Source organism: Drepanopeziza brunnea (genome assembly GCF_022702325.1).
Source record: "Drepanopeziza brunnea f. sp. 'multigermtubi' strain 214-2 chromosome Unknown ctg16, whole genome shotgun sequence".
Classification (NCBI taxonomy): Eukaryota; Fungi; Ascomycota; class Leotiomycetes; order Helotiales; family Drepanopezizaceae; genus Drepanopeziza; species Drepanopeziza brunnea.
The window spans coordinates 1,558,479-1,581,072 of NW_027094079.1; the positions used below are offsets into that span (position 1 = coordinate 1,558,479).

Sequence of the window (22,594 nt, forward strand, 5' to 3'; positions counted from 1 at the left end):
AGCTAAGCGAATGGAATCGGCTCCCAGTAGTGTTTCCCTTCACATCCCTTTTATACAACGTCCCAGGCGTAAGTAAGTATTACCACCTGAGGGTAGGGTAACCAGGGGGTTTAAAGTGGAAACTAGACTTCTTGAGGCACCCTCAAGTGGTAACAATTACGCCTGTACCGTGGGTAGATACAGCTAACCAACATGCATATGTACACTCCCCGGTCGTTGGATTTTCAGCACCATTCCCATACTCACACTCATACTTACACTCACCATAACCTCCTACCCCCCTTACCTTACATCGTAAGCGGCACCAACAGCACCCTCCGTATGCAAGCACGCCTTCCCTGCACGTCAAAAATCTATCGCAAGCACCGGCCCCGCCGCCGCCGGCACCATCGCAACATCCAGCTTCGGCGCCACAGCCACCAGACTCAAGGTGTCGTAGCCATAAGAGATCAGAATCAGAGCCTCACTCGTAAAGCCCGCCACGCCAATCAAGGCCTCCTTCTTGGCGACGAGCGCGTCGACTGCATCCATGATATCCAGCATGATGGGACCATCCACAACGGCAATGATAGCGTCACACTCGGTGATCTTCTCTTCTCGATCCGAATTTCACCAGCATCGTCACCATGTAACCAAGACACACCATCTCGTCTCGGGTTTGCGGTGGCGCGCCTCTAACAACCCGGTGGTGTCAACCATCTTTTCCAGACTCTTTCCTCCTCCCGATCTGGGGATCTGCTAGTCTAATCTAGTCTAATCTAGTCTAATCTAGTCTAATCTAGTCTAATCTAGTCTAGAGCAAAAGTAACAGTAGCCGTAACACCGGTACGTAGTACCTAGTAGATCTCCAACCAAACAAACCAAACCAAACCAAACCAAACCAGAACCCCCCAAAACCGAAGGCCTGTATGTAGGTACCCCGCGAGAAGAAATCCCCCCACGGGCTTCTCCCTCGTGAGATACAGGCCTGCTGTGCACGATACCAATCGGCAACGAGGTCCTAGCCGCTAAACTAAACCAACGAGAGGTGGATCTAAGCGTCTATCTATCTACCGCATCTATCTGCACACAGCAGGCGGGCTCTAGACTTCTCCATCTTCGTTCCCGTATTCTTGCCCAAGCTTGCTACTACGAGGATTAGCTACTGTATTAGCTATCGGCCCATGGTTTTGTGTAGAGACATCAGACGCGCCGTCCGAGCCCAATATATATAGATATATAGATACATAGAGATAAATACATAAACACCCCAGAGAGAAAGCCCCCCATCGATTCGAAATCTACACTCTCACTTTTTCCAATACTCTACCTATTCCGATTTTTTTTTTATCCTTTTTTGTCCTTTTTTTTTTTTTTTTCAAACCCCCCCCCCCCCCCCCCCTGGCATCATCTATTGCAATAATGTCTTCTTGACTCTCGAGAACTGTCTGCTCAGACGATCTCCCAGGTTCCCAGGCCGTGATTGATTGATTGACTGGCTTGGATGCAAATGCAATAGAGGAGATAGCATTATCATTCATTCTACTTAGTGAATAAGTAAAATGCCCCTTCCGAAAAAAGACAAAGCAATGCTTGCTTGTCCAGCAACCCGCTCGGGGGAAATATATATGTATATATATATATATATATATATATCAACAATAATTTATGAGCCGCTTCATTATGGCATACATACCATACCATGTCCAGTTAAAGGTATCGGTTCGAGGATGAATAACAATATTTCAACAATGGTGGTGATGTAGTCAGGGCTCGAAATAACGCCTGCCGCTATAAGACACAGTTCGTAAGCCTCGACCGTCTACATTTGTCGAGTTCTACAGGAAGTCTACCATATTCGCGTCCCAAAAAGTGCCTCCTCATAATCATCGTCGCCCGTCGTCATCACCACGCATATTCCCTCAACCCCTTCCAGCCGCCGCCGCACCCAGCTTATCCCACCCCTCAGCACTCCACGGCGCAACCACAATCGCCCTCTGCGCATCTCCGACCTTCCCCGTCCCGGCAAACGTGTAGGCCAAATCCTCTGCATTTAACGCACCCTTGGGAGGTACACCCTTAGTAGCTGTCATTAGCGCAACATCGGCCGTGTGCTCGTCACCCTCAACCTCAGCCAGCCTATTCCATCCATAAGGCTGTCCGGGGTGCAAGAGGATATCCGTCTGGATCTCCGTCAATACCTCCTTCTCTGTATCTTTCTGGGAGAGGGCGGCGGTAGCGCTCAAGAGTTCAGAGACTTGGCTTTGTTCGAGGTCGGTGGTTGTGTGCGTTGTGCGCAGGTCTTGGAGGCGGACTGTGACATCCTGGAGAGCGTTGTTGTCGAGTAGCGCGATGAGTGCTAAAAGTAAAACGCATTGGACGTGTTCGGGATGCGTGTCGACGCACGTGTAGAGGTGGTCTCGTGCTGATTCGCGCGAGTCATCGTCGCCTTTGGCCCAGAGGACTTGAGCGAGGAGGCATACAGCATCAGGGTTACCATTGGACTCCTCGAGAGCAGGAAGAAAGTACTGGAGAGCGGCTTCGATGTCTTCGGAATAGTATTGGGCGAGGCCTACAGTGAGATGTGCGGACAACCTGCAGCGTTGGCGGGACTCGGCTGTGAGCTCGTTACCGGCGTCTTCGTCGCTGAGTTGCAGTGCCGTATCGCCGTTTTCGATTGCTTCTTCGTACAAACCGGCGGCTAGCTGGGAGCGAGCAAGGTCTGCTTTGGCGAGGGCGAAACGGGATAGAGAAGCTACTGATTCCGTGACCTCGTAGTCGGCTTCGACGGTTGCGCAGATTTTGGAGAGTGCTTCCAGAGCCAGATCGAGGTCTCCTATGCGTTCTAGGAAGAGGGTCGAAAGATGTTGATACATAACGTCGTTCGGGTCCATGGACTGCAGCTGCTTGAGCGCGAATAATGGCTGAACAAAATCTGTAATGCTGGAAGAGGATTTTGATAAAAATAATTGATCAAACGTAGATTGCGAGTACTGCTTCTTAGTGATCAGTGAAGACGACTCGGAAATTTCCATGGCATGCGTGAAAAGAAGATTCGCTTCCTGAATATCGCCACTGAGCAGCAATGCTAGCAGGCCTTGTCCAATCCAGGCATGTGCAAAGTCCGGATCGGTGGACTGAGCTCGCGTGAAAGCTTCATTTGCCAACTCATAGTCGTTCTGTAGCAGATACAGAGTGCCGAGATTCGTCCAGGCCTGTGAGCTTCTTTCATTCAAGAACAGGCTCCGGATGAAAGAATGCTGGGCGACTCTGGGATTCAGCTCGCTGGTGACAACACCGAGAGCATTCCAGAATTCAGAATTACCGGCTTCGAGCTCGATGGCTCTTTTGAAGCACAGCACAGCAGCCTTGAGATACCGCGTGGATCGCTTCTTGATACCAGCACATAAACAAACATGGGTTCGATGCTCTGCCCAACCTAGATTGTAGTATGCAACAGCCTGGGCATGAATATCTTGGGCCGAGGCATGTACTGCCCGCTTGTGAGCAAGCACCGAAGCGTGTAGGCACCGTGTCAAGTTCAGCCCTTCAACCTCATCCTTGGCGTAGAGTCCGTCTGCAAATACCACATCGATCCCAACCCCATCGACATCTGCAAAGATACCATAGGCATCTTTCGCATGGCCAGTTTTCAAGAGTTCTTTCATTTTCGCATGTGGAAAGTCTGACATGCGACTCTGATTCCAGGAGAAGACTGAACAAGCATCTCCTACTGCCCTCCAAAGATTAAAAGCATCGGATCTGCTCGATGCAAGTGCAAGAGCGGCATCAATCGTCTCGGCTGCTCGTCCGGCAGCGTATCCGAACAAACCTTTATCGATTCCATCCCATGCGCTCTCTACGAGGGCCTGGATCAGGGCAATGGAAACTCCAAACTCGGCAGGTCGGTCTGTGAGTACAGCTTTGTATCCTTCGATAGCATCATCGTAGTCCCCCAATTCTCGCTTGACATTCGCAAGCATGTGCTTCGCGAACCATGTTTGACCTGAGTTTTGCTGCGTAACCTCGTGTTCAAAATTTTCTGCGTGCTGGAATGCCTTGGTGGCTGCAATGTATCGACCAGAGTTGTGATAGCTCTCGCCAAGACCAACCCAGGAATGATAGTCATTAGGTGTGATTCTGAGGGCGGACTGGAAAGAGACGATACTCCTGGCATAGTCTTGCTTGTTTAGCTCCGCCACTCCCGAAGCTGCAAAAGGCCAGCTGATACCCTTCTTCTTTGAACCAGGTGATGGCCGTACCTTCCCAGAGTCTACTACTCTCTGAGCCACAACCTCAACAAGCTCCCACTCTCCTTGCTCAGCGAAGATTCTGGCAAGTCGCTCAGCAGCCTCTACTTCTGAGGCTGAAAGTTCAAATGCCTTCTGGAAACACTTTCGGGATCTTTTCTTGTCATTCAGGTAATCGGCGTAGAAGATACCAAGACTGGTATAAGCAGGTGCATAGTTCAGATTGCTTTTCAGAGCAGCCAAGAAATAGGCATAAGCACCGTTCCTGTCCTTCCGCGCGGCCTTTGAGGTATCGATATTCCAGATACAAATTCCAATACGATATTGAGTCTGAGCAACCAAGTCTTTATTTCGAAGGTCCTTACTGTTGATCTGAGCTAAGCAGTCTTCAAGCTCGTCTCTGCCTCTATCGAAGTCACCATTTAGAGCCTTGACCCAGGCTGCTTCAGTCTTGACGCGAATGTTCTTCGGGTCACGCTGAAGTGCACGGCCTAGGAAGTCGATGGCCGCAGGGTAGTCTTCCTTCTCTTCGTAGATCAAGCCCACACCAATCAAAGCTGGCGTCGACGTAGGCTTCCGCTCCAGGAGACCATCGAACAATGTCTTAGCTTCTAGGTGGTTTTTGGGGGATTGGTAGTAAACAAGAGCAGTACCCAGGAGGGCAGTCATTGCATCAGAAGTGTGTTCGAACTTCAAGGCAGTTTTGCTGGACTCTTCCTCTACTAGCCTTCGGCCATTTCGCATGAGATCTGCGACAGTCTCGTATTCTTCGAGGAACTGATAGTACTCACCCATCAGTCTGTGTGCAAGAATCGACTTTCCTGCGTCTGCCATCCCGTCAGACATCAGAAGTAGACGATCCTCGGCTGGCATAGGACCATCCAGAGATACCCCTCCACTGTCGTCGTCATCATCTTCACTCTCGTCAGACCCAGCCATTTCAAATTTATGTGCAAGAGGGGGTGGCGGTGGAAAGGGTGATATCTCGCTGCTTAAGAATCCTCGTAAAACCTGGGCAAGACCGGCAGTGGGAAAAAAGGCGTAATATTCTCGTAGCACAATGACATCCAGATCTCGGATGTTCTCGGCATCTTTCCATTCAATTGCAATGTCCCATGCCAGCTTATAAGGGTGCTTTATAATGACCATGTCAGTGGCCAGCTTTATAGCCTTGTTGCGCTTCTCAATTTTGTCTTGGCCAGGAGGAAGCACAGTTAGTGCCTCGACACATCTCTGTATAAGCTTCTCCTCATATTGCCGCCGGATCTCATCCTCATTGCTCCAGTCAATAATCTGCTCGTAGATATCCTCCAAATCACTGTCCTTCAACACCTCCCGCTTGACTTCAGCAGTGACCTGGCCAATTTTAGCACCGAGTCTGGTTCTTCGCTCACCAATCTGCGTGTTGATCCGCTCCTTCTCTTCAAATTCGGTGATCTGTGCTATGATCTGGTACGTATGGGCGGGATGTGGGATTCTGCCCTCCAGGTAGCTGTAGATTGGACTTGTAGGGAGAACTATCTCCTGGGCTTTCTTGTATTGAAGCCGCGTGCCTTGGCTTTTGGCGAACAAGAGGAACGCATCCACCACAGACTGACACTTATACTTATCGTCTGCAGCTTCGTAAATTTGGGCTAATCTCAAGGCTGCGGTAAAGTATGCAGGAAGTTTCTGGTTGCTTCCTTTCTCATACAGTTGGATGAGCCCTTGCCAGGCTTGTGGATCGGAGTCTTTGATCTTCGTTGCAGCATCGTATGCCGTTTCGGCTTCTGCGAGCTTGTTCTGTTTGCTGTAGCAGAATCCCAGGAATATCGACCTGTATAAATTCAGCGTGAGCTTTCCAGCAGCGTTACCGCGGAATCTGCATCCATGTCTGCCACGGGAGATATTAGCACATACGCCTGGTAGTTCTTGGGATCCGATGCCAGCAGGTTCTGAGCTTCTTGTACAGCGTCATCGTATTTCTGAGCCTTGACTGATGCTACTATAGCTTTCAGCGATTCCTTAGCTCCCTTCGATTTTGACATGTTGCTTCAAGAAACGTGGCGGGGACTGGAATAGACTGGCATAGCTGGGTGTACCAGTTCGAAGGGAAAGAAACTGAAGCTATTCCGAAGTGACGATGTGATGTCACTCAGCTACTGCATATGTACGGAGCTTAGGTTTTCGTCTCAGCCTCGCCTGATCCCTGGTTGAGAAGGCAGATCTGCGGCTGCTTTGGCCAAGCGATCTTCTCCAATGCGAGCTGACCTTCCCAATCCGCCACCCTCAGCCTCAACATATTCAGCAATTCCCGGTTTCTACTTCTACGGGCTACAAGCTCTTGCAGTACAGAAGGATATTGATGTATCGCAACTTGTTGCACGCTTTTTAACACTCGACGTTGTTCAATTTCTTCGCTACAGTTACTCAAATCTGCCAGTCCGAAGCTGGTTGTTGATTGTCGGACTCGGATCCAGGCGACTCATGTCAACCGTGTGATTGAGGCCTTAAGACATTCGCCATCCGACGTACGAAGAGCGGAAACTAAATTTAGAGCTGGCAGGGCATCTCCTATGTGCAAGCTTCCGTGCTCTGCCGCGAACAGTTTACAGAAACACCACCTATCGACGTGTTTATATCAGAGATTCGCACATCATGGCGAAACCACGACTTACCATTGAGAATGGCCTCTTTCGCGACGACCACGGAAGGCAGGTTACGCTGCGGGGAATCAACATGGCTGGAGATGCAAAGTACCCCAGCAACCCACATCAACCCTCCCACGTCCCTCAGGACTTCTTCGACGGTGACACTGTAAACTTCCATTCTCGGCCATTCCCGCTCGAGGATGCCCATCTTCACTACTCTCGATTAAAGCGCTGGGGTTACAACACCATCCGATATGTTTTTACCTGGGAGGCTATCGAGGCTGCTGGCCCAGGAATATATGACGAAGAGTGGATTCAGCATACAATCGAGATTCTGCGACTGGGAAGAAGCTATGGATTCTACATCTTTATGGATCCACATCAGGACGTAGTATGTTGGCATCTACTCTGGGGCATGGCTTATGGCTAAATATATCCAGTGGTCGAGATTCTCGGGTGGATCTGGAGCTCCCATGTGGACGCTATATGCTTGCGGATTGAACCCCCAAAGCTTCGCTGCGACTGAATCCGCTCTGGTACACAACACTTACCCCGAACCCCAGGACTTCCCGAAAATGATATGGTCTACGAATTACCATCGATTGGCCTGTCAAACAATGTTCACACTCTTCTTTGCTGGGAGGGATTTCGCGCCCAAGTGTATTATCGACGACAAGAATATTCAAGACTATTTACAAGACCATTTTATTAATGCGCTTGCCCACCTAGCCAAACGTATCCATGAAGCTGGCGACTTGGAAGACGAGATTGTTATTGGCTGGGAGAGCCTGAACGAGCCGAACCGTGGCTTCGTGGGCTGGCCCGATCTCTCTTCAATCCCGAGTGAGCAAAAGCTTCAGAAGGGGACATCGCCGACTGCTTGGCAAGCTATATTGACAGGATCTGGGAGGGCATGTGAGATAGACACGTGGGACTTTGGTGGTATGGGACCATACAAGTCTGGACGAGTGCTTGTGGATCCGCAAGGAGAGAGCACATGGCTCCCCGCAAACTATGACGAGTCGAGGTACGGCTACAAAAGAGATCCTGGATGGAAACTTGGAGAGTGCATTTGGGCACAGCACGGGGTTTGGGATCCAGCAACCGATACCCTCCTGAAGAGGGGTTATTTCAAAAAGAACCCCTGGACAGGTGAGGTTATCGACTATGAGCACTTCACAAATACCTATTTCATGGACTACTATCGAAAACACAGGGATGCCATCCGAAGCCATCACAAAGACTGTATCCTGTTCTGCCAGCCACCAGTTTTGGAGGTTCCTCCATCGATCAAAGGAACAGAAGACGATGACCCAAAGATGGTCTATGCACCCCATTACTATGATGGTGTTACTCTTATGACCAAGAAATGGAATCGCTACTGGAACGTTGATGTCTTGGGCGTTTTACGAGGGCGTTACCTGGCACCTGCTTTTGCGGTCAAGATTGGCGAGACTGCGATTCGCAACTGCTTCAGAGATCAATTATCTGCAATCCGGAAGGAAGGCCTCGATTACATGGGCAACCATCCGTGTGTGTTAACTGAATTCGGTATACCTTATGATATGGACGACAAACACGCCTACAAGACTGGGGACTATTCAAGCCAGTCTGGAGCTATGGATGCCAACCACTTTGCTCTGGAAGGTAGCTCCATGGCCGGCTACACCCTCTGGCTGTACATGTGCGAGGTAGGTTAGGCTCTAACCTCTACCCAATTGCTGCTAATGTAAGCAGAACAAGCATCATCTGGGTGATCAATGGAATGGCGAAGACCTCTCTATCTTCTCCCTAGATGATCAACCCCTCCCACTCTCCTCCATCCCCGCCTCACCACCCACCGATTCAAATGCACCACTACTTCCCAAAGCTGGCCCAAGTACAAAACGCGACGTTTCAAACGAATCGACAGTGAACCCCGGTAACATAAAAGCCAAACTGAGCACTCCATCCATCTCCCCAAACCCCACCGACATGCCCGCTGAACTAACCAACGCCCCAGGGTACCGCGCAGCCGAAGCCTACGTGCGACCCTCGCCCATCCACACTGTTGGCAAAATCCTGGAATACGGCTTTGATCTCCGGAACTGTATCTTCAGTCTTTCCTTCGATGCGCATCGACCTTCCACCGAAGAAAAGCCGACGGAGATCTTCTTGCCCGAATTCCACTTTCCCAAAGATATGTGCGAGGTTGTGGTTAGTGCAGGGAAGTGGGAGATTAGTGTTGACGATGAGGACGGAGGCATGATTCAGCGACTAAGGTGGTGGCATGTGGAGGGTGTGCACAAGATCAAGGTTATTGGTGTGATGAGGCGGCAGAATGTGGCGTTGGGGAAGGAGGAGGAGGGTTATTTGGATCAGTGCCAGCAGAGCAAGTGTGCTGTTATGTAGATTATTCTGGCGACTGCTTTCTGGATTCATTCGCGTTGAGCATACAACAGGCGTCTGGGTGGGCATCCGAGAAATTGAACTGTATGCTGGGGTCACTCGCACATGCTTTCTTGAAACAAGGGTTACAAGACGAGCTGGATCGAGCTTTCATTCATTGAAGCACATAAGATGTAGAAAAGTGCGCAAGAAAACAAAGAGGCCTGCCTACTTTAAGTTATTGACATAGTAAAGCAAGAGCTATTCTGAAAGATACGCCTCCCCTCAAATGAAATTTAATATTCATCTGATATTGCTGAAGCGAATGAGTATAAACAAAGATCTGATTAGCTGGCTGCAAGCGTCATAGCCTCGTGGGAGAGTAGCGGGCCGCCAGGCTGAAGACCGAGATATTATAGGCTTTGGCAGCCCTCACCATCTGGCTCCTTTATTCCAGACTACCTCAACTTCTACTTCCTCAGCATTCGATCTTCTCTTGCGAATCCGTTCCCGTGTATGAAATCCTTATCAAGCTTTTTCACGGTGCGCTGAGCTCTTTGCTAATCTGACATTCCCACGAATGACTTCGAATCGCCATTCGCTCGCGATCTGGACGATAATTTCTCTGACCACAATCTTTTTCCTGTGATAAGATTCTTACGCAGAGAAACTCTGGACTTCTTCAAACTAGAGGAATGAGTCTTACCATGAACGGTTCTGCCAACGGGCACAGAATCACCAGCGATCACGAAGTAACCACCCTCAGCGGCGGTAGCACAATCTCGCTGCCTCAGATCCACGAAGCTCTCGAGATAGTCCACGGTACCTACTCGTCGAACGACTCCCGCCGTGAAGCTGGTATCTTCTTGGATAACGTCAAGAATAACGCCGAGGCGCCCTACCATGGCTTCACTTTAGCCTCCGACAAGGGCCAGCAGCCCGTGGTGCGCCACTTTGCCCTCTCCCTCCTCGAGCATGCGATAAAATACAATTGGCAAGAATACTCGGAGGCACAGGAGACAGCGTTGCGGGGATGGATTCTGCAGCTATCACAAGACGTTTCGCCAGAGGACCCGTTGTATCTGCGGAATAAGACGGCGCAGTTATGGGTTGAGATTGCAAAGAGGAGCTGGGCTTCAGAGTGGCTCGATATGGATGAGCTGCTAGTACGGCTCTGGGAGGTGCCTGGATCGGTGGTGCATAAGGAATTTGTGCTATTCATTCTAGAGACACTTTCGGAAGAGGTCTTCAATGGGGAAGATACAGTTGCGGTACTGAGGGAGGGAGCGCTCAGCAAGGCATGCGTAGAAATTTTTACGCCAGCCATTGTGCTTGCTGAAGCCTTCCCAAACCGTCGGCCGGGGACTCCGGTACGATATGGGGAAGAGGGGTGGCTGGTGAGAATGGGTGAGCTGTTGAACCAGTGCCTGGACAGCGACCTGGGTGGGAACTCACAGTATCAAAGTTGTGCTGTCAAGACCCTGGCTGTCTACAAGTCAGTCATGCCCTGGGCGATTCCGAAGGCAGTTTCCAGCGCGTCCTGCGTGCAACATATGAGCAAAAGCCTTGCTACTCCCAGTGTCGCAGTGCAACTGGTAAGCTATCCTTGATCCAAGGTATTTCTTCTTCTCTAAACCTCTTAGGCATCTGTAGAAGCCCTTCATGCTTTGTACAGCAGAATACACTTCTCGGACGATGAGTTTCTTGCTCTCGTGTGCCCAATGTACACCAGCCAAATGGTCGATCTGCTCCGAAAACTATTCGAATACTCCATCGTCAACCCTCATGACATCGACGATGAGAAGTATCTTTTTGCAAAGAAGTTCTCCGAGGTTAGAAAACCCAAGCTCTATCAAATGATTTGCTAATACTGGCCCAGATGATATCGAATCTTGGTAGCTTTATTGAGACAAAAATCTCGGCTATTCCCGAAAATTGCGACTTGCCCAACCTCCTCAATCTCTTTCTTGCTATTGCTCAAAGCCAAAGCTTTGTCGTTTCAATACCTCTTCTCGTTACTTGGACCCGGCTTCTTCGTTCAGATACCATTGGCAGCTCTCCCACCATCACCCCTCTAATTGCACCTCTGCTTGAGTTATGCAGCTCAAGATTAATACGCTACGAGAGTCTTCCCGAAGACTACGATGATCCGACCTTAATATTCTTACTCGAGGATATTGACACAATCCCCGAGCGACACGCGTTCCTTGGTAACTACCGACGGTACAGTGTGACAATTCTGGAATGCATTGTCCGTCAAAAGAGATCAGAAGCCATCTATCACATTTTGGGTCAGGTTGACCAATCGATGCGGCAACTCTACGACGGACAGCCTCCGTTCTCAAGTACTTTCCCTAACCACCAGGCTCGCCAAAATTCTTTCACTGACAGCAAACAGTGGAATCTTACGCCAAAACATCGATGCCAGTCTTGCGGACGGACGCTCACTTCGCTGTTGTGGAGGCCACGTTGAAAGGCTACATGAAGTGGAGATCATCACACGGATCCAAACCTTTGCAAGATGTAAAACACTCTACTGGGTGCACTAGTGAGTCCCATGCTAAGATTAACCAGGAGCAGGAACGTAGCGCGATAGAGAGTAACATTGAAGCGTGGTGCGAGCGGCTGCTCGAATTGAACTACGAGGTGAAGCACACGTGAAGCAAGCATCATCTAAATTTTCTAATGGAAGTAGGATCCAATCATTCGGAAGCGGATTCTTCAGCTTCTTGTTGCATTTTCGACAACAGCCCTAGATACAAAGACACCGTTTATGCTCAAGGTTTTAGAGTACATTTTGATGAGCAGACCTGTGGAGCGACCAGAATACCCTGCTTACAACGACGCCGTGAAAGAGTTACAGGCAGATGGCGTTTATGAGTTACAACGGATAGCGACCAAAATGCCTGACCAACTTCTGGTAGGATAAATTTGCTAACCCCCACGATCTCTACTGACCTGGAATAGGATGTCTATGAGCAGCTTGAAGCAAAAGTAAACGAGATCATATCTTCTGGAACATTAGACTTGAAGAGGCAAACTTCTTACCAAACTTTCCTTTTCACCATCATGTATGCAATCCCAGCTTTCGTGATACTTCTGGTACTGACAATTTGTAGCCTTCGCGCCTCAAAGATAGACCACGACGTGCGCGTGCAAAAGCTCCTCGCATTCGTCAACCCCGTGAAGCAGCTATGGCAAAATCAAGAAATGGAGCAAGCTTTAGCTTCATTTGGAGGCTTTTCCGAGATGCTTGGTCTTAGCAAGGTCAGAGAATACCTCGCTTCGCGGCGGGTTCATGAGATCGATGAGTGGGGGCTGTACCAGCTCGATGTGGAAGGCCAGTCGATCCAGAAAGAGCTGGAAGAGCGACTAAAGGTACGAATAGCGAACCAAAACCAAAAAGGCTTGCTAACTGTTTGCCAGGCTCTGCCGCTGCGGACAACCAAATCTTTTCTAGCTTCTTCGACGGAAAAGGTTGAGAAGGACAGCCCACCTTACAAAGTATCACTTGTGTTGTGGCGTGAAGCTCTACCAGTTATTCTTCCGAATTTGCTAAAGTTCTTGAGGTATACCGTCCCTCACTTGTGATAGTCAACGACGTTCTGACTCTGTAGCCATGCACACGCCTTCCATAACCCAGCCAACTGGGCGGGCCTTCCTCCCGATATGCAAATAGTGGTCAATCGCATCTTAACGGACCGTTTTTGGCAAGCCGGCATATCAGAGGGGAGCAAAGATGACTTCTATGCTCGGGTATCAGGTACCAGACAGACCATGGAAGGTTTCGCTTCCTCGATTCGTGGCACCATCCGCACTATTCGAGAGGCTTGCTACTCTATCCTCTGGTGTATGAGCAGACTAGGCATGGACTTCTATGGCTTCAGTGAACTACCTGGCCCATTAGCGCATTCGCTTTTTGCCGATGCGGATTGTCTCTCTTCGCACCAGCTCATTGCGCTGCTCAGTGTGGTTCGTTTGCTGGTAGATGACTGCCCGGTTGAGCTCCGCAGCCACTTCGTCCCGCCGATATTGGCGACTTGCTTTGTCCAAATGGACGCAAAGTGCAGCTCAGAGTGGGAGAAACTTGCTCGGAAGCAGGTTGCAGCTAGCGATGGTGATAACCTCACCGAGGAAATGAAGGAGGAGAGCATCTTGCGGCAATTGACACATTCTGCAGTCATGATGATTGGCGGAATGTTAGATCCTGCACGTCCCAGTACGAAACTCTCAGCCATTCCCATAGATATCGCTAATCAACTGCTAGATCCTGGTGCAAGTGCTACAACGGCGAAAGATTCGTCCACGTACGAAAACACCAATCCAGCATCTGCCTACCCGTCGATGCGCACATTCTGTCTTACTTCATCAACTATTCTCGAGCCTTTGCTCATGTTTCTTACCCACGCGATTCGGATGCGCGATAGTCGATGCTGTGGTGTCGTTCTCCGAATCTTCCGTTCCCTCGTCCCTGATTTCGTCTCTCAAGATGCACCTCTCTCGTCTACCATCCGAGAGTTCATTAGCACGGATGTACTTAAAGCCTGCATCTCCTCATTAAATGAGCCTTACTTTGTCGAGCTCCAAAGAGAACTCGCAACGGTCGTCGGCTCCGTCCTCATCTACTACTCGAAACTTACTCCCACTCCACGCCAAATTCTCGTCAGCATCCCCGGCGTCCAAGAAAGCGCAGTCGACAAATGCATCGAATACATCACCCGCCCAGGCATGCTGCAGCGCCAGCAGCGCGCCTTGGTCCTCGACCTCCTCCGCGACATCAAGGGCGTAAGCATCAGCGAGCAAGGCCGTATCGCCAAGTCAACCCCGGCGGTACGACAACAAAACCGGAGTAAGATGCAGCAGGAATTCATGAAGGAGCAGCCTGCGCCCGAACCGAGAAAGGCCTCACCTAGCTTGGAGGGTGTGGCGAGCATGTTTGTGGAGCTGTGATACGCTTCGGCCGCACGCATGTAGCGCGACCCTTTTGCTTTTTCGAACGGCCGGTGGTGTGATCACTTTTATTCTTTTCTGCTTGCTCAGATGGTTGGTGCTTCTGCATCTGCAAGCATAGCCATGGGTTGGAGATGTGCGATCTTTCTTTTTTGCTCTCCTACATTGATAGGCATTTGACAGCGAGGAGTGGTGCAAGGTGGATGTGGCCCGCAAAAGCAAAGGGGATGATTCAGAGGTCTTCTTTTTTTCTTTTTTCAAACAAGACTTCAACCCACGAATCTTCAGCCTTGGCCGATCCTGCATGGTTTAGATCAAGGACCCTGCCTGGTACGAAGATGGGACATGCAGCGCCCAGTATTTCTTGCACCTGAGTGTTCATATTACTTTGAAGACCTTCATTAAGTGATTACCCAGGCCCAGCCCGGATGGTTACTAGTGTACTTGGTTTATTTCTACCGAGGTGTGAAATGGAGAGCAGCGAGACAACTTACAAGAAAGGGATACCCTAGCAGGAGAAGGGCCACCGCAGGATATAGCAGCCTACAGCCAGGCTCGCAGGACACGATCGGGTAGCGGTTGAGTTGGTGCACATAGAGTGCGGGAGATCGCCTCCTTCTCCTCGCCTCTAGGCTCTCCCCCGCTCGCTGCTGAAACGGGATCCTTCCCCGGGTCTGCCGTCCTCTTCTTCTCGCTTCACCTTGCCTCACAACTATGCTTCCGACCCTCTTATCGGAATCCTAGTTGTATGCGGAATCTGTCCCTAGCTTCCCCGAATTCGAATCCGAGGGAGTGGCGGAAAGGAAACCTTATTTAAACATCTGCTGCCCCTCTCCTTTCTTCCTTTGTGGTTCCTGTCCCAATGTTTTTATGTAACTTTTCTTTCCATGAAACCATATCGTGAATGCAAGCGGGTCACACCGAAGTGACCGAACCAAGAATCAGCTATTAATTTATATTACACGATAGGAGAGGCTAGTTTCCATTGCCGAATTTCTTTTTCTTTTCTTTTTTTCTTGTCTAGATCTCTTGGTTTTTTTCTTGGTTTTGCTTTTTCTAGATCGGGAATGATGCATGCGGATGCGGACAGACTAGCTGAGATCCAGATTGGCCTGCAGAATCGAAAACAAATAGAGTAGTAAAAAGCACTATTCCCTGGCGCGTCCGTCGGGAAGTGGATTCGCACGAAGGAATAGAACAAATAAACGATGTTTTGTTACCTTCTCGCTCGGCTATCTCCAAACACCAGAATGATCAATAGCGTTGATGTGTTTGTTTCTGCTTCTACGGTCAGTGCCTGCTTGGTTCTTCGCTCTTCAACTCCTTACTCCTCGCCCTGCCGATGTGATTCAGGGGTCCAAGCTGAGGTTTATAATTGCCGTTGGGAAGTGTCGGGTCTCGCACGGGCAGTCTTGCATTGTATCGTAAGTAGACTTTGGTGGCTGCTGCTCGGCCGTCTTGACAGCGCTGCTGCCATCGCTTCCTACTGGCTGACTGACTGCCCTGTACAGTAGGTTGTACAGTAGTAGGAGCATTTGGTACCTTGGTCCTTGGTACTTGGTACTTGGTACTGGGAACTTGGAACTTAGTTGTACTAGTAGGTATTGTACGGATGTACGGATTTATTATTTATTTACTTTCCGTATGCCTGCTTGAATCTTCTTGCAGGCCGCTTCACCTTCGTTTTCACTTTGGACTTGACCCTATACTTCTCCGTATACCTTACTTACTACTACGTATATTGTACAATACGTGTACGGCGTACAGAGTACAGTCTTACTCTACCGCACAGTGTACCCTGCCCTACCTGACCCTGCTTGACCCTTAGAGATCTCTCGGACCCTGGATCCCGGCGAAACACTGGCACACAGGTACTACAAGATAACCACCGTTCCGTGAACTACTACCTACTACCACACTAGCTACCTTTCAGAGGGAATCTGCCTCAGAGCTGCGAGCCCTAATTTCTACCGGTTCAACATTGACGCCCGTCCTGAGCAGCTCTGGTACGATTGACGTTTCTTCATCACAACCAGTCCAAGCAACACGAAGCAGAGTAAGGGCCGAGCATTATCGACCTGCATCTTTCTCTGTCTCGGTTCCGGGTCGATCAGCTGCAGAGATCTACAAACCCGCCTCACGACTTCTTGCCTCCGTTTTGCGCTCGACCAGTGTACCGACTACTTCACCCTTCCTCCACCTGCCAGAGTTTCACGTTTTGCAATACTACCTGTCAACCAGTTTGGTCGTTGGAAAGGCGGACCGTGAGCTACGTCCTACGTCCAACATCTTGCCTATCACCAGGCCCGAACCAGAAATCTACGCGTCTAGCCATCCATCCATCCATTCGACGTGCCCAAAGTACCATTCGGTCATTCTCCTACCCTGAACACTGGATATAGCAATTCCTCCAAGTCGGATTTCCAGGAACGCCATTGTATCCACCCATCTGTCTATCTATCGATCGATCTCTCTATCTCTCTGTACATCTATCCATCTATCCATCCACAATACCATCTATCATACCCGTAGCCCCCTATGGTGTACTGTGGGAAGCCCTCGAGGGGCTGCCAGATGTGCCGCACCCGTCGGATCAAGGTGGCTGCCCCTCTCCTCTACGTTGTGGTGGATAAGTGCTTACATTCATCAAGTGTGACGAGACTAAACCAACATGTAACCAATGCGCCAAATCGAGGCGTGTATGCCCGGGATACAAAGACGACTTTGATCTGGTCTTTCGCAACGAGACGCAAGCTACCGAGAGGAGGGCCCGGAGATCAGGCAACAGCAAGAGGGTAGCTGCCCAGATCAGCTTTGCGACCCAGCAATCCGCCTTCTCATCGTCGCCTAAGGATGAGAGCAGCCCTGAAAGATTACCAACGCTGATAGCCCCAAACCCCGGAGTGGAAGCTTCGCGCGCACTGGTACCCACGGGAGGACTGCGTACCCTACAGGTCCCCCTCGAGATCCAAGCCCCTAACTTCTTCGTAAACAATTTCGTCATTGCGCCTCGGCATGAGTCAAGAGGCTATTTTGATTTCCTGTTGCCGATGCTGAAAAATGAGAGGCCGGATTCGCACCTGCAGCTTGCGTTTGGAGCCGTCGCGATGGCTTCATTGGCGAACAGGCCGAACACGAGAGGGCAGAAACACCTGTTCAGTCAGGCCGTTGGCCAATATACGAAGGCGCTCAAGGCGACGAACTTGGCTCTCCAGAGTGCGGCACATCAGAAGACGGATGCGACCCTCGCCGCCATTCTGATGCTGGGATTCTTCGAGGTAGGCAAGAGGCATCTAGTCCTTGTTGATGGTAGATCTTGGCTAACGGATAACCAACAGACAGTTGCGTCGGAGAGGACGAGTGCGATGGCTTGGTACTCACATGTTGACGGAGCGGTTCAACTGGTCAAGATGAGAGGGAAGAAACAGTTGAGAACTAAAACCGGTTACTCTCTATTTACCGCCGTGAGACAGCAGATGGTGAGTTTCCTCTCGAGTCCCACTTTCACTTGCTGATTCCTTCCCCAGCTTGTATCGACTCTGTCGGGGTCCAAACCCCTAAACATGGGAACGGATTGGTGGACTGTCGACATCGAAAGAGACAGAATCGGGATGTTTGCCACTCGGATGAGCTGCAGAGTCGCGGAACTCCGACACGAGCTTAACAATGCTCTGTCGAATTTCCCTCGCACGCCCGAATACTTTGAGCACGTCGCCGACATCATGCACCGCGCCGAGGACCTGGAGAAGGAGTGTCAGGAATGGGAAACGAGCCTACCTGATGAGTGGAGATCGCGGGCCGTCGCCTGGGTAGACCAGGTCCCGGGTGGCGATCTTACGAAAGCGGAGGTGTTCCCCGGCAGAGTGGATATGTACAGCGATGTCACGATTGCCAACATCTGGAACCAGCTCCGGGTCGTGAGACTCTTTATCTCAGGTATTGTTGTCCGTTGCGCGGCTTGGATCTGCGCACCAGTGGACTACCGTACCACGCCCGAATACGCACAAGCCGTGAGGCTGTGCGGCGACCTCATCACGGATGTCGTTGCGTCTACGCCATATCATCTGGGCTGGCGGGTCGGCCAAGGTGGTATGCTCAAGTCCGGGGACTTTGCGAGCTTCGAGGCTGGTGACGGCGGCGTCACGAGCGCCAAAGCCATCGGTGGCTTCTTCATGATGTGGCCGCTCTTTTCCATCTCAAATACCGACTACATCTCGGACTCCCAGCGGATATGGGCCAAAGGACGTCTAGTGTTCGTGAGCGAGATGCTTGGGTTGAATCATGCCAAGGTGCTCAGTGGTGTAAGCAGACCTCTTCCCATTAACCGCATCATATATGCTGATATGTGAATCACAGTTCTATCTGCGCTTGCCGAGTATGATCATTCGGAGAGATATCATGATGAGCATGGTGCCTTCTAATATGGGGACGGGCGCTGTCGTGAGAGCCTTCTCGCCGCCCGTGGCGGCCAATATGCCACAGCATATTACGACTAGCACGATCAGTAAACTCGCTAAAGAGCATGGATTCAATACCAACAGTCAACAGCAACAGCTTCCCTATGGCAAAGCCAGCCCTCCGCAAAACTACGCTGCGAGCCAGAGCTACACTGCCAATCAGCCGGTGCTCGACACCAGTTCTGAGCAGCACTACATCCCGAACCAAAACTCGAGCACCTCCTCCCCCCAGAACTACACTACCGATACCCAACAGTGCTTCCCCGACGGCACCGGCCACACCGCGATGGAGAACGCGCACGCGGAGATGTCATCGGCCATGTCGTCGGCGACGAGCGGGCTGCCCACGTACGCCATGACCCCGCTGCAGCAGCGCGAGGCGATGCTCAAGGAGAACTGGGAGAACGAGAGGAGGAACCTGCTGAAGAAGGCGAGTAACCAGCAGGGCGAATCGGTGGAGCGGCTCCTGGCGAACTACTTTCTGGTCTGAATTCCAGCCGGGGGATTGGGGGGGGGGGGGGGGGGGGGGGGGGGTGTAAGGGGGAGTATTTAATACCTGATTTTACATCTTATTGGGACGGCGTTCTGACTCAATTCGGAAGGCGGAGGGAAAGGTGCTTTGGATGAGATGGATAACATGGATGGATGGATGGATGTATATCGACTTGTTCATTCCAACCGTGAGAAGAAAGTGAGTTCGAGAAAAGAGAAAAGAAAAAAAAAGAGAATAAATATATATATATATGTATATATATAATAGCTTCCTAGCTTCCATCCCATTCGCTTTTATCCCTTTCTCGCCTTCTCGCCTTCTCGCCTTCTCGCCTTCTCGCCTTCTACCATCTCCCTTCCCTTACAAACACACAAACACACAGACACACCAACACACACGTACACACATATATAAATCACCAACAACAATCATCTCCCATCTTACCTATCCATATCCATAAATCCATAAATCCATAAATCCATAAATCCATAAATCCATAAATCCATAAATCCATAAATCCATAAATCCATAAATCCATAAATCCATAAATCCATAAAATATAAACATACACACGAATAAGACAAAGACAAGAAAAGATGAAAAGACAGCACGAACAATACCGAAGTCTCCTTTCCTCCCCTCCCCTTTCCTCCTCTTCCTCTTCCTCTTCCTCTTCCTCTTCCTCTTCCTTTTCTTTGGCAAGAAAAGGAAAGGGAAGGATGAGAAAGGACGGAATAGATATATGAAAGAATTAGATGAGTGAGTGAGGGGGGAAAATGAGAAAAATGAGAAGAAAAGCTAGCTAGGCTGAGATGAGCTAGAAGAGAAAGAGAAAGAAGAAGAAGAAAAAGATAAAGATAAAGATAAAAAGGGGGCGGGGGGAAGAGGGTTTGCTATATTGATGATGGTGAAAGGGATGGTGAGTAAGAAATAGTTGAACAGTTGAATAGATGAATGAATGAATGAATGATGGTTGGCAAGTAGTAAGTACCTTAAAGGAAAGTACCCATCCTTGGTTATAGCAACAGAGTGGTGATATGGTGGAAGGATACTTTCCTTTACAGAGATTTCGAGTGATATTCTTTATAACAAGATACGCCGTCAAGACGTGGTATCCTCTCCTCGCAGCGCATCTTCCCCCTCGTCGAGACACAAGCCGACATCCTCACCACCGACGCCACGCTCCCTCCACCGCTCCAGCAACGCCCTCTCCTTCCCCCAATAAGCTCTCGCCTCCTCTGTCTTCCCTTCCTTGACTAACTCCCTCACCCTGCCCGGCGCTCCCAGAACCCTCTCAACCACCCTCCTCGTCCTCGCTCTCCTCGCCCACTCCTCTCGCTCCCTCCTCTCCACTTCCTCCCCTTCCCTCCTGAGACCCTCAACCGCTTTCCGTACCCTCTCCACCAACTCCTCTACACCCTCCACCCCATCACCCTGGTCTCCAACCCCTTTCCCTTTCCCTTTCTCATTCAGTCTACCAACATTCCCAGTCTCCTTCCCATCCGATTTCCCCTTCCCCGACGCAGCAGACGCAACACCCTCCCTCATCCTTCCAATCATCTCCGTCGCCACAATAAGCTTGCTGTAGTTGTCATAGACCAGCGCCTTCCTCTCCCCCTCCAGACTCCGCACCTCGCCCACCACCCCGCGGTAGATGGCCAGCACTTCCGCCAGGCTCTTCTCCTCCAGCACTCTGCGCACGTACCCGGCGGCGTCGAAGCCCTCGCGGTCCAGTTCCCCCCACTCGCTGTCGGGGACGTCGTTGTGGAAGGAGTGGATCGAGGAGCTGGTCGGGGAGGAGGGCGCCTGCGACGCGGTGGAGGGGGCTGCCGCCGCCCTTTGGGACTGGGACTGGGATTGCGATTGGAGGTTGTAGTACTCGCGGAGGGCGGCGCGGTTGCGTTTCGGGGGGTTCGCGGGCAATTGGGAGACGGGGTTAGAGGAAGAGGGTGGGTTGCTGTCGTTTGCGTTTGGGCGCGGGGTTTCGAGAGATGGGCGCGAGGAGGAGGTCGGTGTCGAGAGGAGGGGGATGCGGCGGCCGCTGAGCGAGGGTTCACGCGGGGAGGCTATCGTTGACATTGTTGCGTGCTGTCTTCTAGGATTCTATGTTTTAGTCTCAATATGAGAGGAGCGAAGAGAGTGAATGCTAGGGATGACGTAGTAGTGGCATGGACATTGGATTGTCGTTGCGTTAGACGGGTAGAGGACGGGTTGAAATGTTGACAAGAATCAAAGGTCGAGCTTCGAGCTTCGCGAGGCTGAACAAGCGAGGCTGAACCTCGCGACATTGCCAAAAACAAATAGGTACCAACATCTTGCGAACACCATACCCGCTCATCACCCAAGAACCCCACAATCGCAATGACTCCCCCAACAGCAGCCCAGATAACCGCCTCCCTAACCGCACAGAGCCTCCCAGCACCAACACCCCTCTTCCTCGCCCCGATACTCACGTCCTCCTCTTCCTCCTCCTCGTCCTCCTCACTCACCTCCAGCAGCCGGCCTCTCGCAGCCCTAACAGCAACAGCCAAGCACCGCCTCCTCCACACCTCCATCTCCACCAACCCCTCCCCCCTGCAGCCCACAAGCGCCAGCCTCCCAGCCACCATCAGCAACGCGGCCATCGCAGCGACGGCACTCGCGGTAGATACCTTCGTGCAGATACTCGACATCCAGGACCTGGGCCGCAGCCGGTGGGAGCAGATCGAGGCGCTAGAAGCAGAGCGGAAGGGCGAGACGACGAAGGGGAGGGAGGTGATCCGCGTCGTGCCCGCGGAGCCGAACGGCGGCGAGGCTTCGCAGGCATCAGCTCAAGCCCAGCTCCCGAACGGAAACGCAAACGTGAACGCGAATGCAAAAGGCCCTTTTAAGCTCCTGCTGCAAGACTGGAAGGGGACCACGGTGTGGGCTTTCGAGCTGAAGAAGGTTGAGCGCATCGCGATGCCGCCGGCTCTGGGCATGGGCATCGGGTGTAAGATTCTGCTGCGGAGGGGGACGCGTGTTGCGCGCGGCACAGTACTGTTGGAGCCGGCCTGCGTGATGGTGTTTGGGGGACGGGTTGAGGGGTTAGATAGCGCGTGGAAGGCGGAAAGGGAGCAGAGGTTGAGGAGAGAGGTTGAGGCGCAGAGAGGGGAGCGGGATGGTTGAGAGTGGGAGACAGAAAAGAGAGACAGAAAAGAGAGAGAGAAAAGAGAGAGAGAAAAGAGAGAGAGAAAAGAGAGAGAGAAAAGAGAGAGAGAAAAGAGAGAGAGAAAAGAGAGAGAGAAAAGAGAGAGAGAAAAGAGAGAGAGAAAAGAGAGAGAGAAAAGAGAGAGAGAAAAGAGAGAGAAAAAAAAGAGAGAGAAAAGAAAGAAGAAAACGAGAGAGAAAATTATGAAAAAAACGCCAATTCTAACCCCTCAATCATAAACACTAGCTGAATAACAGACGAGGAAGGCATAGGTAGATAGTAATAGACAAGCGTCTTGC

At 50.9% G+C, this 22,594-nt stretch overlaps 7 protein-coding genes across 7 annotated transcripts; 4 read left to right on the forward strand and 3 right to left on the reverse strand.

Moving 5' to 3' along the window:
• Positions 1–345: 345 nt before the first annotated feature.
• L3040_008720 (uncharacterized protein) lies at positions 346–646 on the reverse strand (the record flags this gene model as incomplete). Its single annotated transcript, XM_066157171.1, has 2 exons — positions 346–588; positions 644–646. The coding sequence occupies 2 exons, from the start codon at positions 644–646 to the stop codon at positions 346–348; spliced, it is 246 nt and encodes an 81-aa protein (XP_066010430.1).
• Positions 647–1,901: 1,255 nt separating this feature from the next.
• Positions 1,902–6,256, reverse strand: L3040_008721 (uncharacterized protein; the record flags this gene model as incomplete). The annotated part of the gene is made up of 2 exons (XM_007290846.2): positions 1,902–6,045; positions 6,129–6,256. 2 exons carry the CDS (start codon positions 6,254–6,256, stop codon positions 1,902–1,904), a joined length of 4,272 nt encoding a protein of 1,423 aa, XP_007290908.2.
• A 610-nt stretch (positions 6,257–6,866) lies between these two features.
• Positions 6,867–9,250, forward strand: L3040_008722 (uncharacterized protein; the record flags this gene model as incomplete). The annotated part of the gene is made up of 4 exons (XM_066157172.1): positions 6,867–7,250; positions 7,300–8,550; positions 8,597–8,780; positions 8,862–9,250. 4 exons carry the CDS (start codon positions 6,867–6,869, stop codon positions 9,248–9,250), a joined length of 2,208 nt encoding a protein of 735 aa, XP_066010431.1.
• Positions 9,251–9,933: 683 nt separating this feature from the next.
• Positions 9,934–14,176, forward strand: L3040_008723 (uncharacterized protein; the record flags this gene model as incomplete). Its single annotated transcript, XM_066157173.1, has 11 exons — positions 9,934–10,821; positions 10,870–11,058; positions 11,106–11,571; positions 11,625–11,749; positions 11,801–11,872; positions 11,922–12,146; positions 12,194–12,297; positions 12,346–12,604; positions 12,653–12,795; positions 12,844–13,445; positions 13,494–14,176. The coding sequence occupies 11 exons, from the start codon at positions 9,934–9,936 to the stop codon at positions 14,174–14,176; spliced, it is 3,756 nt and encodes a 1,251-aa protein (XP_066010432.1).
• Positions 14,177–16,714: 2,538 nt separating this feature from the next.
• Positions 16,715–19,123, forward strand: L3040_008724 (uncharacterized protein; the record flags this gene model as incomplete). The annotated part of the gene is made up of 5 exons (XM_066157174.1): positions 16,715–16,774; positions 16,828–17,454; positions 17,515–17,655; positions 17,704–18,477; positions 18,533–19,123. 5 exons carry the CDS (start codon positions 16,715–16,717, stop codon positions 19,121–19,123), a joined length of 2,193 nt encoding a protein of 730 aa, XP_066010433.1.
• A 1,104-nt stretch (positions 19,124–20,227) lies between these two features.
• On the reverse strand, positions 20,228–21,205 carry L3040_008725 (uncharacterized protein; the record flags this gene model as incomplete). The annotated part of the gene is made up of 1 exon (XM_007290842.2): positions 20,228–21,205. One exon carries the CDS (start codon positions 21,203–21,205, stop codon positions 20,228–20,230), a length of 978 nt encoding a protein of 325 aa, XP_007290904.2.
• A 282-nt stretch (positions 21,206–21,487) lies between these two features.
• On the forward strand, positions 21,488–22,273 carry L3040_008726 (uncharacterized protein; the record flags this gene model as incomplete). Its single annotated transcript, XM_007290841.2, has 1 exon — positions 21,488–22,273. One exon carries the CDS (start codon positions 21,488–21,490, stop codon positions 22,271–22,273), a length of 786 nt encoding a protein of 261 aa, XP_007290903.2.
• Positions 22,274–22,594: the final 321 nt, after the last annotated feature.